The 23,600-nt window shown below is 43.1% G+C and overlaps 1 protein-coding gene across 1 annotated transcript in view; it reads left to right on the top strand.

The window, feature by feature from the left end:
* Positions 1 to 23,356, top strand: part of TLCD3A (TLC domain containing 3A) — a 72,719-nt gene extending 49,363 nt beyond the window's left edge. Inside the window, exons 3-5 of the mRNA XM_066576044.1 lie at positions 7,397 to 7,613; positions 9,312 to 9,407; positions 19,278 to 23,356. Coding sequence (XP_066432141.1) covers positions 7,397 to 7,613; positions 9,312 to 9,407; positions 19,278 to 19,547 — 583 coding nt within the window. The 3' untranslated portion in view covers positions 19,548 to 23,356. The remainder of the gene's footprint in view (positions 1 to 7,396; positions 7,614 to 9,311; positions 9,408 to 19,277) is intronic.
* Positions 23,357 to 23,600: the final 244 nt, after the last annotated feature.

The raw sequence follows: 23,600 nt of genomic DNA, 5'->3' as shown, positions 1-23,600 counted from the left end.
AGATGTTCAGAGGCCGCACCTGCCAAGGGAAAGGAGAAACCTGCGAGTGGCTACACTTGCACGGTCACCATACCACACACTACTGAGTGCACCACCCCAGAACGCCAGGAGGGGAGGAACAGCAGGTGTCCAAACCATCTGCGGGGAAATACGGGGAAACTTGCTCCAACAACCGCATGCAACAGACACTACAACACAGTGTGACTAATATACATATGAACCCCAACATACTCAGAACAGGACTATCCACACCTGATGTCTGGCCACCTGCACAGACACTGGATCTGTCACTGTTCACATACAACATCCTCAGCACATGACTATCCACACATGATGTCCAGCCACCTGCACAGACACTGGACCTGTCACTGTTCACATACTACATCCTCAGAACAAGACTATCCACACATGATGTCTGGCCAGCTGCACAGACACTGGATCTGTCACTGTTCACATACAACATCCTAAGAACAGGACTATCCACAACTGATGTCTGGCCATCTGTGCAGACACTGGACTAGTCACTGTCCACACACACAACATCCTCAGAATCAACATATAACATACCATAACAACATATAACATACTGCATACCATATCAACATAATGCATACTAACAGATGTTGCATAACATAGCAGTATAACATACCAACATAGATGTTGCACAACATATCCACATATGCATACCAACATATGCAGAACATGACTATCCACACCTGATGTCCCGCCACGAGCACAGACACTGGACCTGTCACTGTTCACACACAACTTAATGTATATCACATAGCATACAACATAACTAACATAACATACTCAGGACCAACATATAACATACTAACATAACATACTGCATACAACATACATGTTGCACAACATAATGCACCCCCTTTTGTAAGTGGGAGGGGAACATTACGTTACGATCGTGTGGGTACGCACATGGATTTCTGGCAAACTGACCCTGTGCTACACGGGGGATGACTGTGCCCTACCTAAGCGGGGACATTGCCCCAATAAGGGCAGCCCAGCGGTCTTCAGATCTGGCCCTAGCTGATCCTAAGGGGCCACACACCAGAACAGAACACATGCCACATGACAGGGCCTGAACCACAGGACACACAGAGCCAGAATACACAGCATACAGCAGCCACAATGCAAACACTAATAGCAGATGATAGGCTGAATATAAATGTGAGGTTTTAGTTCGTACATTGGCCAATGAACTTAAAGGGGTTGTCCCGCGCCGAAACAGGTTTTTTTAAAATTCAATAGGCCCCCCGTTCGGCGCGAGACAAACCCGATGCATGTGTAAAAAAAAAAAAACGTTTAGTACTTACCCGAATCCCCGCGCTGCGGCGACTTCTTACTTACCTTACTAAGATGGCCGCCGGGATCTTCACCCACGATGCACCGCGGGTCTTCTCCCATGGTGCACCGTGGGCTCTGTGCGGTCCATTGCCGATTCCAGCCTCCTGATTGGCTGGAATCGGCACACGTGACGGGGCGGAGCTACGAGGACCAGCTCTCCGGCACGAGCGGCCCCATTCATCAGGGAGAAGACCGGACTGCGCAAGCGCGTCTAATCGGGCGATTAGACGCTGAAATTAGACGGCACCATGGAGACGAGGACGCTAGCAATGGAACAGGTAAGTGAATAACTTCTGTATGGCTCATAATTAATGCACGATGTACATTACAAAGTGCATTAATATGGCCATACAGAAGTGTATAACCCCACTTGCTTTCGCGGGACAACCCCTTTAAGCTGCAAGGCCCCTCGTATCTAGCAGTTCCTACACTAACAAGACACATCTACTAGAGGGCCCTAGGGGCCAACCTAGCCCAGACATAGCAAACAAACTTAGCAGACCAAACTGACACAAAATAAACGGACATGAACAACAAGGCACAGATCACACAGCAAGCTGCAACAGAACAGAGAACAAGTAACAGGACACTTGTCACAGATACATCCAAACAGTACAAGACCAGCTTCAGACTGACCAGGAGCTGGGTTTATATGTAAGCACAGACCCAGGTGATTGGTTAGCAGGAAGTACCACACCCAGCCAGTTCAATCATTAACCCTGAGAGTGCTGTGCTGCTGGAAGCACAGTAGTACAACATGTCTCAGCAGCACACGTAACGCAAGGTGAGCAAGGACCTAATATGGAAGTGCAGGGATGTCTAAGTCACCATAAAACAAAGGCTAATCACAGCCATCATCTTCCCAATTGCAACATATGGCTGTAAGACATGGACACTGAGGATAGCAGACAGAAGAAAATCCACAGTTTCGAGCTGTGGATTTGGAGAAAACGGCTGCAAATGCCCTGGACAGCTAATGTCACCAACAAAGCTGTCCTGGACCAAATCAACCCAGAGGTATCCCTGAAAGGCAAGATCATGAGACAGAGACTGACTTACTTTGGACACGTGATGGGGGTGTATTTGCTTCAAAAAGAGATGCTACTTAGAATGGTCAGTGGTAAAAGGAAACCTGGAAAAGACACGTTTGTTAGACACCATCAAGAAAGTCACAGGAATGGACATCAGTCATGAGCCAATTGAAAGCAACCGTATTGAATAGAGAAGCATGGAGAGGGCTGGCCTACAGAGTATCCAAGAGTCAGACATGACTGAACGGATAGAAATGGAATTTCAAGTAGTACTAAAACAAGAGACTCCTCTAGCCAAGCAGTGTCAAGGGTATACACAGTATTCAATATTTTAAAGGGGTTACATTTATATATTATGCAAATTTCTTATATACTTTGTATATCAGTACATCATAGTTTTCAAAATGTCTTTTTGTAGTGATAGTATTCATATATATTCAGCTTTCTATACCTGGCATTGCTCAGGTTTCTACTCCTACACCACATTACGAGAGGCTTCATTTTAAATTTCTTATCATGACAGAAGCTACATATTCGATCCATTTGGTCAATAATAACATACAGATTTTAATTTTAGTCCTTGTGAGGACTATATTAAAAACCATCAACAAATTAAAATGCCTTGCTGCCCTTCGTGCACTGTCTCGGTCTTTCTCTTTTAGAATTCTGGCCTCAATTCTTTCTCTCAATACTTACAATCAGGTCTCACGCTAGTTCTGTTGCCCTTGATGCACTGGCTCATTCCCTCTCTTTTTGAGTTTGGGCCTGATGCTGTTTTGGGGTCTCTGCAGACCTTGATGTCCTGGTTCTTTCAGCTCATTCTTAAATTGTTGGTCACGTTGTTCAATTGTCTCACACGCTCGCAGTAACTTTACTTACTTTGCTTTCGTCAGGACTTTTTTTCATAGGCATTCTGGATCCACCACACGTCTAAATTATTTACTAGCTAAATGATAAAGTGTCTTATTTAACCATACAATTGGCTTCGTTTAACTGTAAAAAACGATGTTTGTTTCACATAGCAATGAATCAACATTCCTTCAGCTGCTTTAGTAACAAACATTTGTGACAAACAAATTTTCACATATATAACAGGTCAAAACTGAGATCTCTCTAATGACCTATTTATACCAAGAACTGTAACAAGGGGGCATCATCTACATCTAGAGGAGAGAAGGTTTTTTTATGCTAACATAGCAGGGGATTCTTTACTGTAAGGCCGCCTGCACACGGGCGGAAATCCCGCGGCGGTATTTCCCGTGGCATTTCCGCCACTGAAAGTTTGCATAGGAGTGCATTACAATACGCACTCCTATGCAGACGGCCGCGGTTTGGCCGCGCGAAATCTCGTGCGGCAAACAAACCGCGGCACGTCCTATTTTTGTGCGGGGCACGCACTCACCCGGCCGCCGGCTCCGGTCTGCGCATGCGCCGGCTGCGCCGCAGCCGGGACATGAAAGAGTCGGGGCCGCCAGGCGCGGGTGAGTACGCGCTCGTCCCTGCAGGCTCTCGGGTCGGGTCCCGCGGCGAGAATTCTCGCTGCCGGATCCGACCCGCTTGTCTGCAGGCGGCCTTAAGCTGGAATTTAAAAAAAAAACAAAAAACAAACAAACAAAAAACACCACTACCACACAGGAAAAAACAAGAACAAGCAGTTCTAAAAACAAACTGACTACACACTTTGCGGCCTAAGAGCAGTGAGACTATGGAACTCTGCCTGAAGACACAGTGATGGGGAATTCACTAAAAGAGCTCAAATGGAACCTGGATGCATTTCTTGAGTGTAACAATAATATATTTTATAGTTACTGGATTATGTAAGATGTGTCATTCATTCAGGGATATATTCTGTTTGTCAGATTTGGGGCCGGAAGGATTTTTTTTCCCTAAAATGAGGAAAACTTTGCTGGACTGTAGGCTGAGCTGGAGAAGTTTATTTATTCTTTTTTCACTTTCACAAACTATCTTACTATTAATGTGAACATTCATTGTTAAAAAAGATTACAGTAATGTCTAATTACATTGCATTTATTAGAGCTCTTTTGTAACTAGCTTTTCACTTGTGTTATTACTTCTTCTAGAAGTAAACAAGGAAGCTTATTAATTAATAGCTGTAAGAAGAGGTTTTGAAAACTTTCAAGAACTGATACAGAAAGTATATTGGGAAAGTGTGCAATTCTGGAGTAACTGTATTCTCGTCCGAGCAGGCTCGGGGCGGGGCGGCGGGGGTCGAGCGAGGGGTGCCGGGGGGGGGGGGGGAGAGAGATTACTCTCTCCCCCCCACTACACCCCCGAGCCTGCTCGGACAAGAATGTAGTTACTCGAGAAGAGTGATGCTCAATCGAGTAACTGCCTTATCCTAGTGTGCTCGCTCATCTCTAGTAATTTTCCATTATACTGTTATCTTTTTTTGCTAATCGCCAGACCCCTGAAATTACTAGGAGCATTAAATGGATGTTTGGACATTTACAAATACAGTATGTATTGGGAACAATTCTGTGTGCGTCATAGCACTGATACAGTACTCAAGGGACAAGTCAGCACTTGGCTGTTTAAATGTTAAAATCACATGTATGGTTGCAATAATTTGTATGTATGGATAGTCTATTAATATAAGAAGATATTAAGAATCTAAGGTTTAATATCTCCCTAGAATTATGTCCCAAGTCAGGAGGGGAAGGGCGTACATTACCTGCAGTTGTCCTCTTGTGCCGCTCCAAGCCACTAGTTACAGGACCCATTTGCATTTGTCCAAAATGAGAGAGCTGGATACCTAGCGATGTACTAACACTAAGGCCAGGTGCACAATTGATTTCAATTGTTGAATCCATGATCGTCACCCACGCGGACGATCCGCAGTATTCCACACCCACCAAAAAAATTTCATATTTGCATGTCCGCTCAGATGAGCTGCTAGCGTTTGCAATTTTCGCGAGCTGATTTACAATTCTTGTGCGGGATAAAAGCCGTCCGACCCACAGCCCATCCACAATTGACTTTACGGATGGGCTATGGGTTCCTGAGTCATCACTTAGCAATGGAGCATGGAAAAACAAATATAAAAAAAAATGGACTCCGCATACGTGGGATCGCCGGGCCATGGTCAGAGCCGGATTCCGCTGCAGGCTCCCGCATGTGGAATCCGGATCACCCGTATGCAGCCAGTCTAAACTACACAAGTGCAATGCATACAAAAACAAAAGTCTGCACATTACTTTTTTTTTCCATATGCATTGCATTTGTGTAGGAATGGCTGCCTGCACTTTTGCCTTGCACTCCATTTTCCCATCTATCCCAGGTGGTTCAGTGATAGTATCCAGCTCTCCTATTCATGTGAAGGCTTTTTTAGCCCAAAGAGAGGTATCTATAGAGCTAGATACCCTTCCACTAAGGCTCACTTGACGTGGCGGATGGGCACACAAGAATTTGATCAAATTGTGCGCTAAGTAACTTAAATTTTTTCAGCAGTTAGTATAAACAACAGTTATGCATTTTTATGCAGACATCTGGCCCTCCTGTCCACGGGCGATATTCCATTGCGTTATCCGTGGCGATAATCCGCAAGTCGGTAATGCAATGAACACTTTCCATAGAATAACTATGGAAAGCGCAGCCCAATGTAAACAAGCAGAAAATCGCAGTGATTTTCTGCTCACGTATAAAAATTGAGGCATGCCATGGTTTTCCGCAATGAACCTATCATTAATGATATATTTCACTGGAAAAGAGCCAAAAATACAATACCTGATAAGGTGCAGAGCAGGCACAATTGCCGTAAGGCCAGCACAATGGCCGTAGAGTAAGCACTGTTGGGATACAGGGCAACCCACTGCCATGTCAGTGTGATTTGTAATCCTGTATTGTGGGACGCACCCATCTCTTGGCTGGCTTCTGTGGTATCGTTCACATTGCAGATTTAGTTACATGCAGTCGCTCCTCCCCAATCTGGGCAGGGTTGAGTGGGTGGCTGCATATAGATCTGCAGTGGACAATTTAGCTCCTCCGGTTTATAGTCTGGCTTGCTGCATATTGTTAGGGTCTACGGCCATTGTGCCGGCCCTACGGCCATTGTGCCTACCCTGGGGCCATTGTGCCGGCCTTATGGCGATCGTGCCTGCTCTGCACCTTATCAGGTATTGCATTTTTGTGTTCCCCCTCACCTCTGTGATTTTTATCATTAATGATAGGTTCATCGTGGGAAAATTGTGGTGACTTTAGCGTTGTCCCACGCGGAAATCCGCTGAGGAAAGATGCTACACCCATGGACAGCTGGCCTTAGTGTGTGTGTGTGAGTGCTGAAGCATGTGTTACTGTATTTTGTTACAACCGTAGTTTATTGTGCATCTTCACACTTTATTGAATGTGCGGACTTTTGTTTTTTGTATGCACACCATGTATAAGCATGCGGATGCCGGAAATGGAAATCCATTAGGCTGCCTGCACACGAGCAGATTTGCATAGTGAACTCCGGAAAAAGATCCCGCCTCCGTATTCTGCAGCAAATCCAGCCCGTAGCATGCTATGACAGTACGTGATTTCCTGTCCCTGAGCGGAAATTGATTATGATGTCCCGCTCGTGGGGGAAAAATCGCAGCGTGCTTGAAGTCAACGGAAGTTGTCCGTCCCACGGCCATTCTACAATCATCATTGCAGAATGGTCGCGTGAGCCGTAGCGACAGCGTGGCGTCATCTCTACTAGGCATGTACGCCCGCCAGAACATCCGCAGCAGAGGAGAGAAGACGCTGGAGAGGTTCGCTGGGGTCACCTGACGGGCATCGGGTTGAACTCTACTGTGGGGATCCGTGTGCAGGCGGCCTTTTAATGATAATATTAAACTAGTCACAAAGAAACAGTTTCCCTCATAAAACGGAGAGACAGGTTGAAATGTCACAAGACTAGGAGAAACCCATTGAAGACTGATATTTAATTAAGGAAGCTCAGAGACTAGAACGTACAATGATATATAAGGTCCTACTAATTCTATATTTTGTACCCACAGACACTGGCTGGCTACAACATATCTGTGGGTGCTGATCCCATACATGGTGTATGACACCTACGCTATGTTTTTTCGCCATTGGTATAAGTGTAAAGACAGCAAGGTGCTAAATGGGAAAGATCACTTTTCATCCACAATGAACAGCCTTCTGCAGAAAGACTTTCTCATGCTTGTTCACCACATATCACTCCTGACTGTCCTTTTGCCAATTGGACTGGTAAGTGCATCAAACAGTCTAACTGGATGTCTTTATTCATAATGGTTATCAGGATAGCAGAAACGATGTATAAAACAATGTTTTTAAAATATCAAAATAATACTTTTTTCGCCCATATAGTTGTATATCAAAAATGCCCCATTCACCAGAACACGTTTTCTTTCAAGCTCATTGGCGCTATAGAGTAAAGGGCGGCCAGCACTTATGGACTTGCTGCTCCCTCTTTCCTCACCATCTGGCGGTCAGGATCTGAGGAGCACATGCGTTCTAGCTCCTGGCCAGCACTACCGCTGTGCTCTGCTATTTCTTTCAATGGAAGGGCTCAGAGCTGCATTACCCGACAACCCATGAACAACAGTGACTCTTTTCTAATCTCAGAATACCCATCTAGGCTAAATTTTGCATTCTTTGACAGTAGAGAACTGCATTGTGGAAGCTAAAATCATAGTAGGGCATTCTTTTTGGGGATATGTTTTTACTTCAAGGGGTATTCCGGACACTGGGCAAAATTTTCAAAAATTTCGTTAACGTTTCCACTTATTGTCATCATTCAAAACATCCATCTAAATCATCAAACTGAACTCCACTACTTTATTTTGCGGACCACCTCTGATTTCCAGACAGCTCCACGTTGTTAAAATTGCTTTCTGGGAGTGCAGAAACTACATCTCCCACAATGCCCCACTGCCAGTTACTAAAGAGTGCACATTCACAACTGTACAAGCGTGCCTGACCAGTTATACAGCGGAGCCTACAGGACGTACCCAATGGAGAACTAAACAGGGGTGGGGGGAGACCACAGATGAAGCAATATTTTTGCAGCTTCGCAAAACACGTTATAAGATTATATTGCAAAATTACATGTTATCACCTTATGAAGCGTATAACTGCCACTTTTAGTCGCTGGAATGCCCCTTTAATTTTTTTTTTTTTTTGCTTAAATAGTGCCACCATTACGATCTACATCATTAGGATACAGAGGTGACCAGCATGTACTTTCAAGTACTCTGTTTTGAGTAATAGAGTGGGATCATGAGTAGTTGACTTCCCCTCTATATCATGCCGGACTTATACCCTAATAGGACATATGGAAAGAGGTTATCCTAATGGGACAAGCCTTTATACTCCTTACACTGCAGCTTAGTGAGAAGAGTGTAAATGAGTATTCTTAGATATCTAATGTCTAGAATATTGTATATTTGCACATGTGAACACTGTTCAACATGTTCTTTTTGTGTATTAATTATCATGGTAATTATAGTAATAGTAGCATCTTGGCCTGAATGTTAAATCACAAAGTTGATTAAAGATGAGTGAGCATACTCATTAAGACGATTTACTCGGGAGAGCATCGCCTTTTTTGAGTACCTGCTAGCTCGTCCCTGAAGATTCGGGGGGGGGGGGTGAGCGGGGGGTTGCGGAGGGGATCGGGAGGAAGAGAGAGAGGGATCTCTCTCTCCGCCTCCACCGCCCCCCGCAGCCCCCCCGAATCTTCAGGGACGAGCCAGCAGGTACTCGAAAAAGGCGATGCTTTCTCAAGTAAATCGCCTTAACGAGTATGCTCGCTCATCTCTAAAGTTGATCCATTAAGTTGCTCTAAGTTGATGAGTTGTCATTCTATGTATTTCTTCCTGAAAGCTGTTCTAGGTCGCTTATACTGATTTTATCGTTGTTACTTTCTTTGCTTCTGTTTTGCAGTTTATAAGAGGGGATATTGGAGATTTTTACATTGGCTGTCTCTTAGTAGCAGAGCTGAGCACACCATTTGTATCACTTGGTAAAATTTTAATACAGGTATGTATCCGGTTCCGAGAGTTATTTATATCATGGCTGCTGTCTTTTTAGTGATTTACAATCCTTGGGGCTCCTACACACGGCCATATTTGCACGCGCAATACGTAGAAAACACAACACATTAATTTCAATGAGTTCGTTCACAAGAGCGTATTTGGTGTGCGCAATTGTGTTGTACCAAAAGAACTTGTAGCATACTTGATTCTCCTGCGGATCTGTGCAGGAAAACACATCTGGTACTCATGAAAGAATTTGGTCATTCCAATGGCTGGGAGCATCGGTGTGTGTATTTTTGCATGCATAAAAAGTACAGTAAAAACGTACTTGCGCGTGCAATATGCAACTTTCATAGCACAAAAGGGGATGCAGATATGCTTATGCTCATGTGAAGGAGCCCTTAAAGGGGTTTTCTGGGTGAAAACTAATGGTGACATATCCTCAGGACAGGTCGCCAGCAGCAAGTCAGGGTCTGTCACCCGTGAACCCCACCAATCAACTATTGAGAAGGAGCTGTGGACAGTTGGAACTGTTAAAATTCTGTCCATTTGGTAGTGACCTGGTTTGGTAGTGCAGTTGTCTGCCATTCACGTCAAGTGGGGCCTGGCTTTTCACAGCAAACCTCCCAGTTATAAAGATGCATTCAAGTACAGAGTTACGAACTTCGCTACATACGAACAAGGTTGTCCGTGATCTGACAGGCATTCTATCAAGCCATGCCTTTCAGAAGGCCCCTGGCTGCCATGGCAACCCGCGATCTTATTGCGGGCGGCAGTGTAGGATCCCCGAACATCGGTCGGAGCATTTAAAGGGTTAACGGCTCCGATGAGCAGTGCGGCTTATCGGAGCTGTTATGGGTGAGTGTCAGCTTTAAGAAACAGCCGACACCTGCGTTGTATGGAGCAGGATCGACCTGTGATCCCCCTCCATACACACCCCAGAATGGACATACGAACAAAAGCACTTACGAACAACCTCCTGGAACAGAACCTGTTCATAACTAGGGGACTATATGTTTTTGGGCTGTCTGCACCTTTCATATTTAAGTATTTTTTCACTTCATCATTGGATGGCACCTTGCTAGTTTTCTCTAATTGGATCTTTTTTCTACAATATCTTTTTTTTAATTAAAGTATTTTTTATTAAACTTTTTCACCTTTTGCATATTTTAAAACATTTTTTTTAACAAATCTTTGGTTTCCCCTCCCTCCCTCCCCCTCCCCCTCTCACCCACCCCCTTCCCCTCACCCCCCTCCCTCCCCCATCCCCCCTAAGATCTCTCTCTCAACGTTCTGTTCTTTGGGTAAACTGTCTCTGAATGAACACCGTGTTGTGTTGTAAACAATAATAACAGTTCTTGTAACGTATATTTGTTTTCTTCTTTGGTCTTCGTGTTGCTTATCTTCTTGCTGTTTTCTTTTATTGATTCAGGGTTAGATTTTTTTGTTGCATTCGAGGGGGGGTCATATTTCTTTTGCCCGTTGCCCGGTCTCTCTCTCTCCAATCCCTCCTTTCTTAACTTTTCCCTATTACTCCTTACCACTTTATTTTATTGTATATCGAGTCTGTAATTTGTTCTACATTTCCCAATAAACTTTATATATATCCATTACATACGTTGTTATGTCTTAGTAAATCCCCGGTTTACTGGTGCCTCCCCACACGGCTCACCACTCCCTATGTATTTGATCCATCATTACTGCTCTGGGCGTGTATCCATCTCAGCCATATGTCCTGATATTTTTGACTGGTCTTACGCTTAGTGTAAATACTCCTTTCCCACGGTAAAATTTGGTTGACCTTGTTTTTGAATTCTCCCAGCGTGGGTGGTTCTTCGTCCAACCAGCGCTGGGCTATTGTTTTTCTGGCTATATACAATAGTCTGGCTACCGCTAGTTTTTCATGATCATCTAATGTTAGATCCTGTATGTATCCCACAATGCACACGTATGGTGTAAAGTCCATACGTATGCCAAATGCCGCGTTAATTGCATTTCTTATTCCCATCCAATATCTGTGCAATTTCGGACATCGCCATAGCATGTGGATTAGGTCCGCCGTGTGGGTTTTGCACCTTACACATATCGGGGAGGTTCTCATTCCTATATTGTGTAAGAAGGCCGGGGTGCGGTACACTCTGTGTATTAGAAATATTTGTGAGACTCTGTGTGATTCGCTCAGAGATAGCTTGGGTGTCATTTGTAGGATTTCCTCCCAGTGCGACTCCTCAATGGGCCCTATGTCTGCCTCCCATTTTGCTCTTGTTGATAACGGGTTGTGTGCATTGACCGTGTCCTGTATATGGGAATATAGTACAGATATTTTCCCCGCTGTGGTGGTGGCTTTTCCTATTATGTCCGCTACTATATTTATTACCATTGTTATTTCCGCCGTGTTTTTTTCCGCTTGTATAGCGTGTCTAAGTTGCAGATATTTGTAAAAGTCACTATTGGGGATGTCGTGGTTTTGCCTTAACTGCTCGAAGGTTTTTAGTTCCCCCCCTCCAGTATCTGGTCCATTCTCCTAACTCCCCTGTCTTTCCACCCTTGGAATCCTTTTAGCTTGTTGATTTCTGGCAGGTGCGGGTTATTCCATATGGGGGTATGTTGTGTGCAGTTTTTTATATCAAGCATGTTTCTGGTCTTCCACCATATTTTATGTATCAATAATAGCGTGGGGGCACTTTGACCGTTTTTTTTAAACGCTCCACGTTCCAGGGTTTCAAACAAATGTGATCCGTTAAAGAGATTTTTAAGGATTCTGAAACTAGCGTCGTGTGTTTCTTCTGTCTCCCATCCCCTGAGATGCTGCAGCTGGGAGGCCATGAAGTACGAGAACGGATTGGGCAAGGCTAATCCTCCCTTTTCTTTTGAATTGTATAGCAGTTCTAATTTTATCCTAGGTGTCTTCCCTCCCCATATGAGTTCTCTAAACAGTCCCTTGGCCTTGTGGAAAAATTTTTGTGTTATCCAGTGTGGGGAGTTGTGTATTAGATACAGTAATTGGGGCATCCATATCATTTTTATAAGATTCACTCTTCCTATGATTGTCATGGGTAGTTTTTTCCATATGTGAAGTTTTTGTTTCCATTTTTCCATAAGTGGTTCCAGGTTTATTTTCCCGTACTCACTGACCTCTTTCGTAATTTTAACTCCCAGATATTTAATTGTTGGGGTGCATTTCAGGGTTAATTCTCTGTTGGCAACTTGCATGTCTGGGGTGTCTATTGATAGTATTTCGGATTTGGTCCAATTGATAGCGAGTCCTGAGAAGGCTCCAAATTCTTTTATTGTTTGCATCGTGGTTTCTAAAGATTTTTCCCTGTCCCCTAAAAATAATAACATGTCGTCTGCATACAAAGCGATTTTCTCCTCCATGTTTCCTCTTATGAATCCCACTATTTCCTGGTGTGACCGAATTTTGCATGCTAGGGGCTCTATTGCAAGTGCAAACAGGAGTGGCGATAGTGGGCATCCCTGCCTTGTCCCTCTATGTAGTGGGAATGTTTCTGATGACCCCCCGTTGATGGACACATCCGCCTCCGCTCTAGCATATAGGAGTTTTACTCGTCTCACAAATATTGGGCCACAGCCCATTTTTTCTAGTACCTTCCACAAGTATTGCCACTCAACGCTATCAAACGCCTTGGCCGCGTCCAGTGAGCATATGATTCTGTCTCCGGTATTATCTACGGGTATTTGTAGGTTTAGAAATACTCTACGGATGTTCGTTGCCGTTGATCTTGCTGGTATAAATCCACTCTGGTCTGGATGCACCAAGGTGGATGCCACTTGTGATAGCCGCTTGGCTAGAACTTTTGCTATAATTTTGACATCCGCGTTTAACAGCGATATCGGCCTATACGAGTCCATCAACAGGGGGTCCTTTTCTGGTTTTAACAGAATTATTATTTTTGCTTTTCGCATTGTTTGTGGTAGTTCCCCTTCCTTTTCCGCCCCCGCCCATGTCTCCAGGAGTTGTGGTAATAAAGTGTCTGCATGTTGTTTGTAAAATTCTATTGGGAAACCATCCTCCCCTGGGGCCTTGTTATTTTGCATATCTTTTACTGCCTCTTGCATCTCCTCCAAGTCTATTGGTGCATCTAGAAACTCTCTCTGTTCCTCCGTCAATTTATGTGTTCTTATATCCGCCAAGTATTCCTCGATTTGTTCTACCGTTTTTTCCAGTTTCGAGGAATACAGAGAGGAGTAAAATTCCCGTGCAATCTCTCTTATGGATGTTGCGTCCCTGACTATCTCGCCTTGTGCGTCTTTTAGTTCAATGATGTATGTGGGGCTGGTTTGTGCTCGGGCTATAACTGCCAGCATATGTCCCGTTTTTTCTCCCTCCTCATAATATGTCTGTTTCCTGAACCCATTTTTAGTGGCTGCCGTTTCTAGGACGTATTTATTAAGGGCCTCTTGGGCCTGTTTCCATAGGTTGAGTGTTGTTATAGTTTTCTCTTTTATGTAATTTTCTTCTGATTCTTTTAGTTTGTCTCGTATTTTTTGCCCTCTTTCTCTATGTCCTTTTTTTGCCTGTGTGATTTGCTGTATGTATACCCCCCTCATATATGCCTTCATGGCCTCCCAGCAAATCGTCATACTTGTGGTATCCTTATTTAATATGAAGTATTCCTCTAGTGTTTTTTTCACTATTTCCTTGTTTAGTATGTTTAGCCAGTGCGAGTTCAGATTCCATCTTTTTTGGGAATGACTCACAGTGTTACTGTGCTGTATGTCCAGACGTAGGATGGAGTGGTCAGAAACAACTCTTGGTAGATATTCTATCGAGGTTATATCTCTATATATCTGAATATTCCCTACCGCTAGGTCTATTCTAGATAAGCATTGGTATGTGGATGAGTAGCAGGAGTATTGTTTGTTTGTGGGGTGCCGTGTTCTCCATATGTCTATCAATGATATCTCGTTTATTAGTTTACCTAGTGGTGTCAGGTTCCTTTCTTCGTTTGCGTTTCCTGCCCTTAGTCTGTCCTGTGCAGGGTTAATGACCGAATTAAAGTCGCCTATGATAAGGACTGGAATGTCCGGTTTATCTGTTATGAAACCTATAACTTGCCGCATTATCGTGTTATTATATGGTGGCGGGATATATACTGAAGCTATAATGCATGTGTAGTTGTAGATTCTGCAGTGTAGGCATATAAAGCGGCCTTCTGGGTCAATTTTTCGTGAGAGACATTTAAACGGTATATTTCTGTGTATCACTATGCTGACCCCCCTGGAATACCTCGTGTGTGTGGAGTGGAAGCTCTGACCCATCCCCCCTATTTTGAACGTGTCCGTATTTTCTTTTGATAAATGTGTTTCCTGCAAGCATATAATAGCCGGGCCTTGTTCCTTGATGACTTGCAGTACTGCTGATCGTTTTGTCTGGTCACTCATACCTCTCACGTTCCACGATACGACCCTTATCCTACTACCCATTTTCCTTGTTTTTTGTTTTCCGCAGGGTTATTATTTTCTGGGCGCCTCCACCCCTTTTTGTTTTTATGAGTGAGTCGCACTGGGAGGGTCCCCATCTCTGTATTTGTGTCTCGCCCGTGTCGCCCCGTATATGTGTATGTGTATTACTGTTTGTTCTCCGCATAGGGCTTCTCCAGTAACATTTTGGTTTGGTCCCCCACATCCCCCAGTACAGACATTTATCCACATTTACTATACATATTTTCGTTATTTGCAACACATTTATCATTTGTACATTTACGTTGACATTTCTTCCCCTTATCCCACCCTGAATCATTTTTCTATCGTTTAACCTTATCCCTTTTAACTGTATCTTATCTAATATTCCCCTAATATGCGAGAGAGAGACCAAACAACAGACACCCCCAACATGTAACTCACTGATCCGTTGTCTCATCGGATCGGGGTACCAGTCCTCCATTCTCCTACGCGATGCATCCTGTCGTCCCAGGAGCTCCTTTCAGAAATTTTCGGTTCCCTTTGCATGAACGTTTCTTTAGGTGCAGCCTCTTCATGGTGTCTTGCGCGGCGATCTTCCCCTCCGAATCTGTTCTTCATTTTGATCTATCCAGGCACCTGCATCTTTTGGGTTTTCAAAGAATTGTGTCGTGCTCAGCGCCGCCACTCTCAGTTTAGCCGGGTACAGCATCCCGTAGGGCACTTGTAGGTTTCGCAGTCGTCTTTTTATTTCTACAAATGTTGCTCGCTTCTTTTGTATTTCCGTGGAGAAATCTGGATAGAAGGAGACTTTCACGCCATTATATTGGATTTCACCCTTTTCGCGGGCCTTTTGGAGTATGGTATCACGGTCTCTGTAATGCAGTACTTTGATGAGTATCGGTCTGGCTGGAGCCCCCAGGGGGAGGGGTCGTGTCGGTACACGGTGGGCTCTTTCGACTGCAAACATTGCAGTTAGAGTGTTTCTTCCGAACAGTTCGGGCAGCCATGTTTCAAAAAATTCTGCAGGGTTTCTTCCTTCCGTCTTTTCTGGGAGGCCCACAATCCGCACGTTGTTCCTTCTTGACCTATTTTCTAGGTCGTCTACCTTGTTCTGTAGATATTGTATGTCATGCAGATTTTTTTCCACGTCTCGCTGCATCGGCTGTATTGCGTCTTCTACGTCGCTTATACGTTGTTCAGTTTCTGTCAGACGCTCTGATATTTTCCTCATATCTTGCCGTAGCAGGTTTACATTACTTTGCATCGCCCCCATCTGCATATTAAGGTTGTTCAGTGATGCGTTGCCTTTAGTGATTTCGCTGAATATTTCTTTCAACGTAGGCTCCCTGGCGCACCTTTCGTCCTCCTGCCTTTGATCTTTTTTGGCGGCATCTTCTGCATTTTGGGAGGTGTCTCGTATAGTGCTTTCTGAGGTGTCTGCGTGATTTGCGCTGTGCGTGCATATGCCTGGGCTGCTTGCATTATTCATGCTGTCTTCTGTGTAGTGTTCGTCTGGATTGACACTGTTTGCACCTTTATTTTTGTAGTTGGGGTTGTCTGCCTGACTTGTGACTTCCTGCTTATTTCCAGCATGATCTTGTACAGCATGTAGACTATTTTGTTTTTCTTTGTCCTTGCTGTGTTTAGCAGGGTCCGTTGTTGTGTTTGCTTTGTCTGCTCTTTCCTTTTGACTTTCACTTTCTGCATGTACTGTGTCTGCAGTTTCTTCCTCCCCTCCTGCTCCCTCCGTTTGTGTGCTTCTCTGTGGGCTCTCCCGCTCTCCCCTCTGTTGTTTAGGGCTTATGGAGTCCTGTTTTCTGCCCCCCTCCTCCCTGGCATACCCCGCCAGTTTACGTGCTGTGTCTGCACTGTTTGTGCTGGGCCGCGGTATGAGCGTTCTCGGCTCCCTCCCTCCGGCGCCATGTTGTTTCTGCCTGAGGCCGGCTTCATCTGCCTTCCCCCGCTCCTTGCCTCGCACCATTAACTCTGCTGCTGTCTGTTCTGTCTCCGGAGCTTGCTACTGTGCCTCCGCTGCTTTTTGATTGCCTTTCGGCGTCTCTGGGTCCCGTTAACAGGATGGGAATGTCGGATCTTGCAGGAGCTACTCTGAGATGCGACTATCTACATCTCCGGCCAGGCTCCGCCCCTTTTCTACAATATCTAATCGTTCTTTGACTTCATTATATGCATAGAGACTTTACTTTAAGCACTATTGAACTTTCATGAGATTGACCTTTACATATGCACATTTTGGTATATTTTGGGCTGATTTTCTCTATGGTGCAATATTAATTATTTATCTGATTACTTCATTATTGATGATATCATGCATTGGATAAATTTAATTTTCCTCTATCATTTATAAGGGTTTTCCGGGGAAATACTATTGATGACCTATCCTCAGGATAATTTTGTCAGTTAACATATATTTTTTGGGTGTGCGCGAATTCATGATATATGTTTTCTCTTTCTTACATGCAGCTTTGGGTCTGATACATACGCAACACCTTCACTTAGTATTGGGGATGGGTCACCAATAGCAGTTCGGCAATAGTCCAGCACCCGACACTGCCATCGATTAGGTGTTTGCCGGAGTTGCTGCATGCCAAAACTAGCACAGCTCCATACACTGTGCAGTGGTCTAAAGTGATATTGCAAGTTCAGTCTAATTCAAGGGATTGTGCCAGTTCCAATGTATAGCAGCTCCAGAAAACGGCTGATTGTTGGGGAGGATAGGTCGTCGCTGAAAAAAACCCTTTAACTCCTTGAGGACATGGCCCTTTTTTCACTTTTGTATTCTCCTCCCCACTTTCCAAAAATCATGACTTTTGTGTTTTTTCATCAATGTCCGAGGGCTTGTTTTTTTATGGGACAAGTTGTAATTTTCAATGATACTATTTATTGTACTATATAATATCTTGAAAACATTTAAAACATTTCTAAGTGGAGTAAAATTGGCTAAAAGGGAATTGCACCATTTTTAAGGGGTCTTGTTTTTATGATGTACCGACTGCATCAAAAATAACTTTATTCAGTGGGTGAGTATGATTATGGTGCTGACAAATTTATATAGTTTTTTTGTTATACCATATATAAAAAAATATATATATATATGTATAATTTTATTTTATTTTTTTTTAATTTTGTCACCATCTTCTGACCACCATAACTGTTTATTGTACCGTTCATGCAGTGGTGTGAAGGCTTATTTTTTGAAGGATGACCTGTGGATTCTATTGATACCATTTTAGGATACATACAACTTTGTGATCACTTTTCATTAAACTTTTTCTTAGAGACAGAGTGAACAAAAAGAGCGCATTTTGTCATGCAGTTTTCGCCTGACAGTGTTCACTATGCAGGATGAATGATGCATTATTTTAATAGATCTGACTTTTACCGATGCAGCAATACCAAATATATTTATATTTCTTTGTTTTGATTTTACAAGAAATATGAGTGAAGGTTTTAACTTTTAATATTTTTTTGTAATAATTCCAAAAACGTTATTTTACTCACTTTTTACTCTTTTTAATTTTAGTCCCGTAAGTGGACTTGAACTTGCAATAGCTTTATCATAGGTATGATCAAGAACTTTACTCAAAATGCGTAAGCAGATTTTGTAAGATGCTTTCATTCCATACTGTTTATATAAAGCCGGTTTTATACTGGAGTCCGGAATCCTTGCCTTATCTGCTACCACCAAGCAGCACAAATGGCTGTTAGTGCACTCCTCATCGGTGTTTGCATTTAGTGCAATACAAATATAGATAGGGGTTGCATATGGTTTTAACATATGGAATTGTAAGCTTAAAGGGGTTGTCCCGCGCCGAAACGGGTTTTTTGTTTTTTTTAACCCCCCCCGTTCGGCGCGAGACAACCCCGATGCAGGGGTTAAAAAAACAACCCGCACAGCGCTTACCTGAATCCCGGCGGTCCGGCGTCTTCATACTTACCTGCTGAAGATGGCCGCCGGGATCCTCTGTCTCCGTGGACCGCAGGGTTTCTGTGCGGTCCATTGCCGATTCCAGCCTCCTGATTGGCTGGAATCGGCACGTGACGGGGCGGAGCTACACGGAGCCGGCATTCTGCACGAGCGGCTCCATTGAAGAGAGCAGAAGACCCGGACTGCGCAAGCGCTGCTAATTTGGCCATCGGAGGGCGAAAATTAGTCGGCTCCATGGGAACGAGGACGCCAGCAACGGAGCAGGTAAGTATAAAACTTTTTATAACTTCTGTATGGCTCCTAATTAATGCACAATGTACATTACAAAGTGCATTATTATGGCCATACAGAAGTGTATAGACCCACTTGCTGCCGCGGCACAACCCCTTTAATGAAGCCATAACATGAATATGCTATAAACTTGTATTGTAGGTTTAGTGACTCATGTAAACAAGTAGCTAATGGTATTCCTACTAATACAATGTATTTTATTTTCAACAGATGAATCTGCAGAATTCCTTATTGCACAAAGTGAACGGTGCTTTTGTATTGGTAACATTTTTTGTCTGCCGCATCCTGCTGTTCCCTTTCATGTACTATGCCTATGGAAAGCAATTTGGGATTCCACTATACAAAGTGCCTTTCAACATTCCCCTGCATTGCAACATTACAAATGCTGCCATTATGGCACCACAGATATATTGGTTTTGGCTTATTTGCCGAAAGGCCAAGAAACTGTACAGCAATTCTAACTCTGGCAAAAACAGATGATGTTTAAAATGTGCTCGCTGAAGTCATGCTATATGGCTGGGATTTACTTTTGGACTGGACTACTTTTGCTTGATGTTATTACAGACTTACTAATATATTGTAGCAGTCCTTTAAGTGGAGCTGCAGTCCGGTTCATGGACAGTGACTACTTGATATGTATTGAAACCAAAACGGTACAAGCTTCCAAGTTACACGGACGCTAAATCTCTGTTTTAGATACAGAAGGATGGTTGCTTTCTAAATCACAAGGTGGTATTCCACAGCTACAGAATTGCACTATATTTGTGATGGGTAATCTGAAGTATATTTGTTCTACATCTTTTTCTTAGAACAGAAAGAATGTAGTTTTCAAGAGACATATCATGTTCAGTAAGAATGGCACTGATGTTTTCTGGATATATAGGAAATAGGTTGTCTTCACATCGAGGAGTTCTTTTACTTTTCTTCAAATAATATATTTAATGGTGGTGTCTACATGGCATTTTATAGAGAAGGGGAAGCAGCTTAAGGTGGCTTTAGATGGGATGACTATCGTCCATACATATGCTCGAAAGAGGGAATGCAAGCAACAGTTGTTCCGTGTAGACCTGGCCACCAACAGGATGACAAGCAGTAAATCACTCACTAATCGCTAGTTGTTTCAATTCAGCTCACCTACAACATAGTCACTGGTTAATCAAAAGTCATGTGCTGTAAAGTCACAGTTGTTTATACTCGAAAGACTGCAAACAAATTTGCATGGAGATACCCCCTATGTATGTTATATCAGCGAACACATGGAATGAACAACAGTGGCTCTGTGTCAAAGCTTTCGAACAACTGTGGTTAGCACGCTCCAGCGACTTCTCTGACCGACGTTCTGAACTATGTTTGCTCAGTGTAGAAGTACCCTTCATCATTGAGGACATTTAATAAGTTCTGATGGTAAATAATTTACTATTGTCATTCATTGTAAAAGGGAGAAAGCAAAACAAGTCTTGTCTATTCCTATGTGAGATGTGTTTACTTTGTGAAAAATATATAACTAGTGAAGAGGTCATAGCTTACTGGCTTTTGATTAAGACAACATACTGTATGTAGATCACGAACAATAACAGAAATTAAGGGGGTAGGTACATACTGTTGCTAATACTCATACCTCCCTAGTCATGTCATAATCAATTAGCAGTTACTCCATAACACAATTGAAAACAAACACAGAAACCTATTACTGCCATAACAAATGCAACAGTTAATATGTTCATACATACATAAAGAGGTACAAGAGGATGCAGGCAGTGGCATCAACAATATAAAATGTAACCAAGCAAATTACAAAGTCATAGAATCCGATGTAACACATTAAAAATAACATTCATTTTTTAAGGAAAATATAGGTCACCCTTTCACACTAAATGTGCAAACACTGGGTAAATCTGACATGAAGAAGTACTTGAGGATTTTAGGTAACTGTAAACTTAAAGGGGTTGTCCCGCGGCAGCAAGTGGGTCTATACACTTCTGTATGGCCATAGTAATGCACTTTGTAATGTACATTGTGCATTAATTATGAGCCATACAGAAGTTATAAAAAGTTTTATACTTACCTGCTCCGTTGCTGGCGTCCTCGTCTCCATGGTGCCGACTAATTTTCGGCCTCCGATGGCCAAATTAGCCGCGCTTGCGCAGTCCGGGTCTTCTTCTTTCCTCAATGGGGCTCCGTGTAGCTCCGCCCCGTCACGTGCCGATTCCAGCCAATCAGGAGGCTGGAATCGGCAATGGACCGCACAGAAGCCCTGCGGTCCACGGAGACGGAGGATCCCGGCGGCCATCTTCAGCAGGTAAGTATGAAGACACCGGACCGCCGGGATTCAGGTAAGCGCTGTGCGGGTTGTTTTTTTAACCCCTGCATCGGGGTTGTCTCGCGCCGAACGGGGGGGGGGGGGTTAAAAAAAAAAAAACCCCGTTTCGGCGCGGGACAACCCCTTTAATTGGTACAACCAGTGTCAGGCAGCTGCTGCCAAGGCAAATATGGGGTGCATCAAAAGTAGTCTAGGGACACATAATGAAAACACTTTTCTTCCTCTTGACAAGTCACTGGTCAGGCCACACAGGGAATATTGTGGACAGTTTTGAGCACTGGTACTCAAGTAGGACATATCAGAGCTTGAGCAGATACAAACGTGGCAACTAAAGTAATAAGTGGAATGGGCAAACTACAATACTCAGAGAGGTTATTAAAATTGGGATTTTTTAGTTTAGAAAAAGATGTCCGAGGGGCGACCTAATAACTGTGTATAGATATATCAGGAGACAATACAGAGATCTCTCTATCATGTATTTATACACAGGACTGTTACTGTAACAAGTAGGCGCCCCCCACGTTTATAGGAAAGAAGAATTCTACACTGACATAGAAGGGGGTTCTTTACTGTAAGAGCAGTGAGACTATGGAACTCTCTGACTGAGGAGGTGGTGATGGCAAATTCACTAAAAGAGTTTTAGAGGGGCCTGGATGCCTTTCTCAGTGTAACAATATTACATGTTTCAGTCACAGATTACTTCAGAGGGGATGTTAATTCAGGGATTATTCTGACTGCCAGACTTGGAGTTGGGAAGAATTTTTTCCCCCTAAAATGAAGAAAATTGGCTGCTGTCTCATTAGTGCTTTGAGGGGTGAAGAGATGAAACTTTTTTTCTTTTTTTTTTACACTTTTTCAACTTTTTTTGAACCGGCAGCATGCAGCTATCACGTCCTGAGCCTGCAGGGCTTTAATTCCCAGAGGATGCATGTTTTTATGTCCTCTGGGAATTAAGCCCAGCAGGCCAGGACGTAAAAAGGCAATGGGGCTGTCACTAAGGGGTTAAAGGTAATGCCTGAATTCCAAATATACTAAATTGTATTTAATTTCACCTTTTACTTATCGATCACATTTAAAAAACACATATTGATGAATCCAACTTACAGAATAAATACAATACAAAACACAATGTATTTTAAAACATATATTTATTTTCAATTTAAATGAATGGGTGAGCATTGGGCATTTTATTGTTTTGCTGCAAACTTTGCATCAAGCGGATCATTACTCATGTGACACTTTATGCACTTTTTTAGATGTAACATTATGAAATTGCCCCAATCAGTTATTTTAATGCATTACTCCAGATTCTATGACTTTGTAATTTTCTATCTCCCCTTTGCTTGGTTACACTTTATTTAACCAGTGTTGATGCAACTACCCCATCTTAACCAGTTTCATTAGCCTGACAAAGGGTCAATATAATAAACACCTGAAAGCTCGCATTACCATCATGGATTTTTATTAGTCATTAAAAGGTATCATATCTACAAGATTACTTGGTTTCTCTTAGGCTGGGTTCACACAGGGCGTATTCCTGGGAAACCGCGAAAAAATAGTGGTTTGGCCACAGCGAAAAAAAACGTGAAATTTCCCCCGGGAAAGCGCTGCTTCAAAACCCGCGGCACTTAGCTTTGCCACAACAGATTTGCCGTCCCGTTTCTGAGAAATCTCGCCCACATGGCTGGCTAATCCTGGGATTAGCGTCCACAGACAGATTTGCCGTGGCGAAATTCCAGGTGGAAATTCTGCAGCAAATCCGCCCCGTGTAAGCCCAGCCTTACTGAGAACAATCACACAATGCAACTACCAGCACTTGTTTTTATTCTTCTTGTCACCTCTTTATGAATGTATGTAGATTTTAATTGCTGCATATTAAATGCAATAAAGAAAGTATTTTTATGCCAGTCATATGTTTCAGGTTTCTGCGATTGCTGCATTAATTAAAAGCCATGATTTAACTGAAAAACGTTTCTTCCATGGTAATTGAATGTTACACTATGGGTTTTGGGCAAAATCTGTTAGTTTTGTTAAAATGTATTGTCATTAATGTGTTAATTGTTAAACATGCTAATTTGTAAATCTGTTTTATTGTACCAAAACTTATGTAGGATGTGAACTGATAAACATTGGTCACACACTAAAATTACTTATACCTATATACTTATCACAAGAAGAAGGGTAGCGCTAAAGCTACAATAGATGGATGAGTG

The sequence above is a fragment of the Eleutherodactylus coqui genome, chromosome 1 (genome assembly GCF_035609145.1).
Source record: "Eleutherodactylus coqui strain aEleCoq1 chromosome 1, aEleCoq1.hap1, whole genome shotgun sequence".
Lineage (NCBI taxonomy): Eukaryota > Metazoa > Chordata > Amphibia > Anura > Eleutherodactylidae > Eleutherodactylus > Eleutherodactylus coqui.
This window is presented reverse-complemented; position numbering and strand designations above follow the sequence as displayed.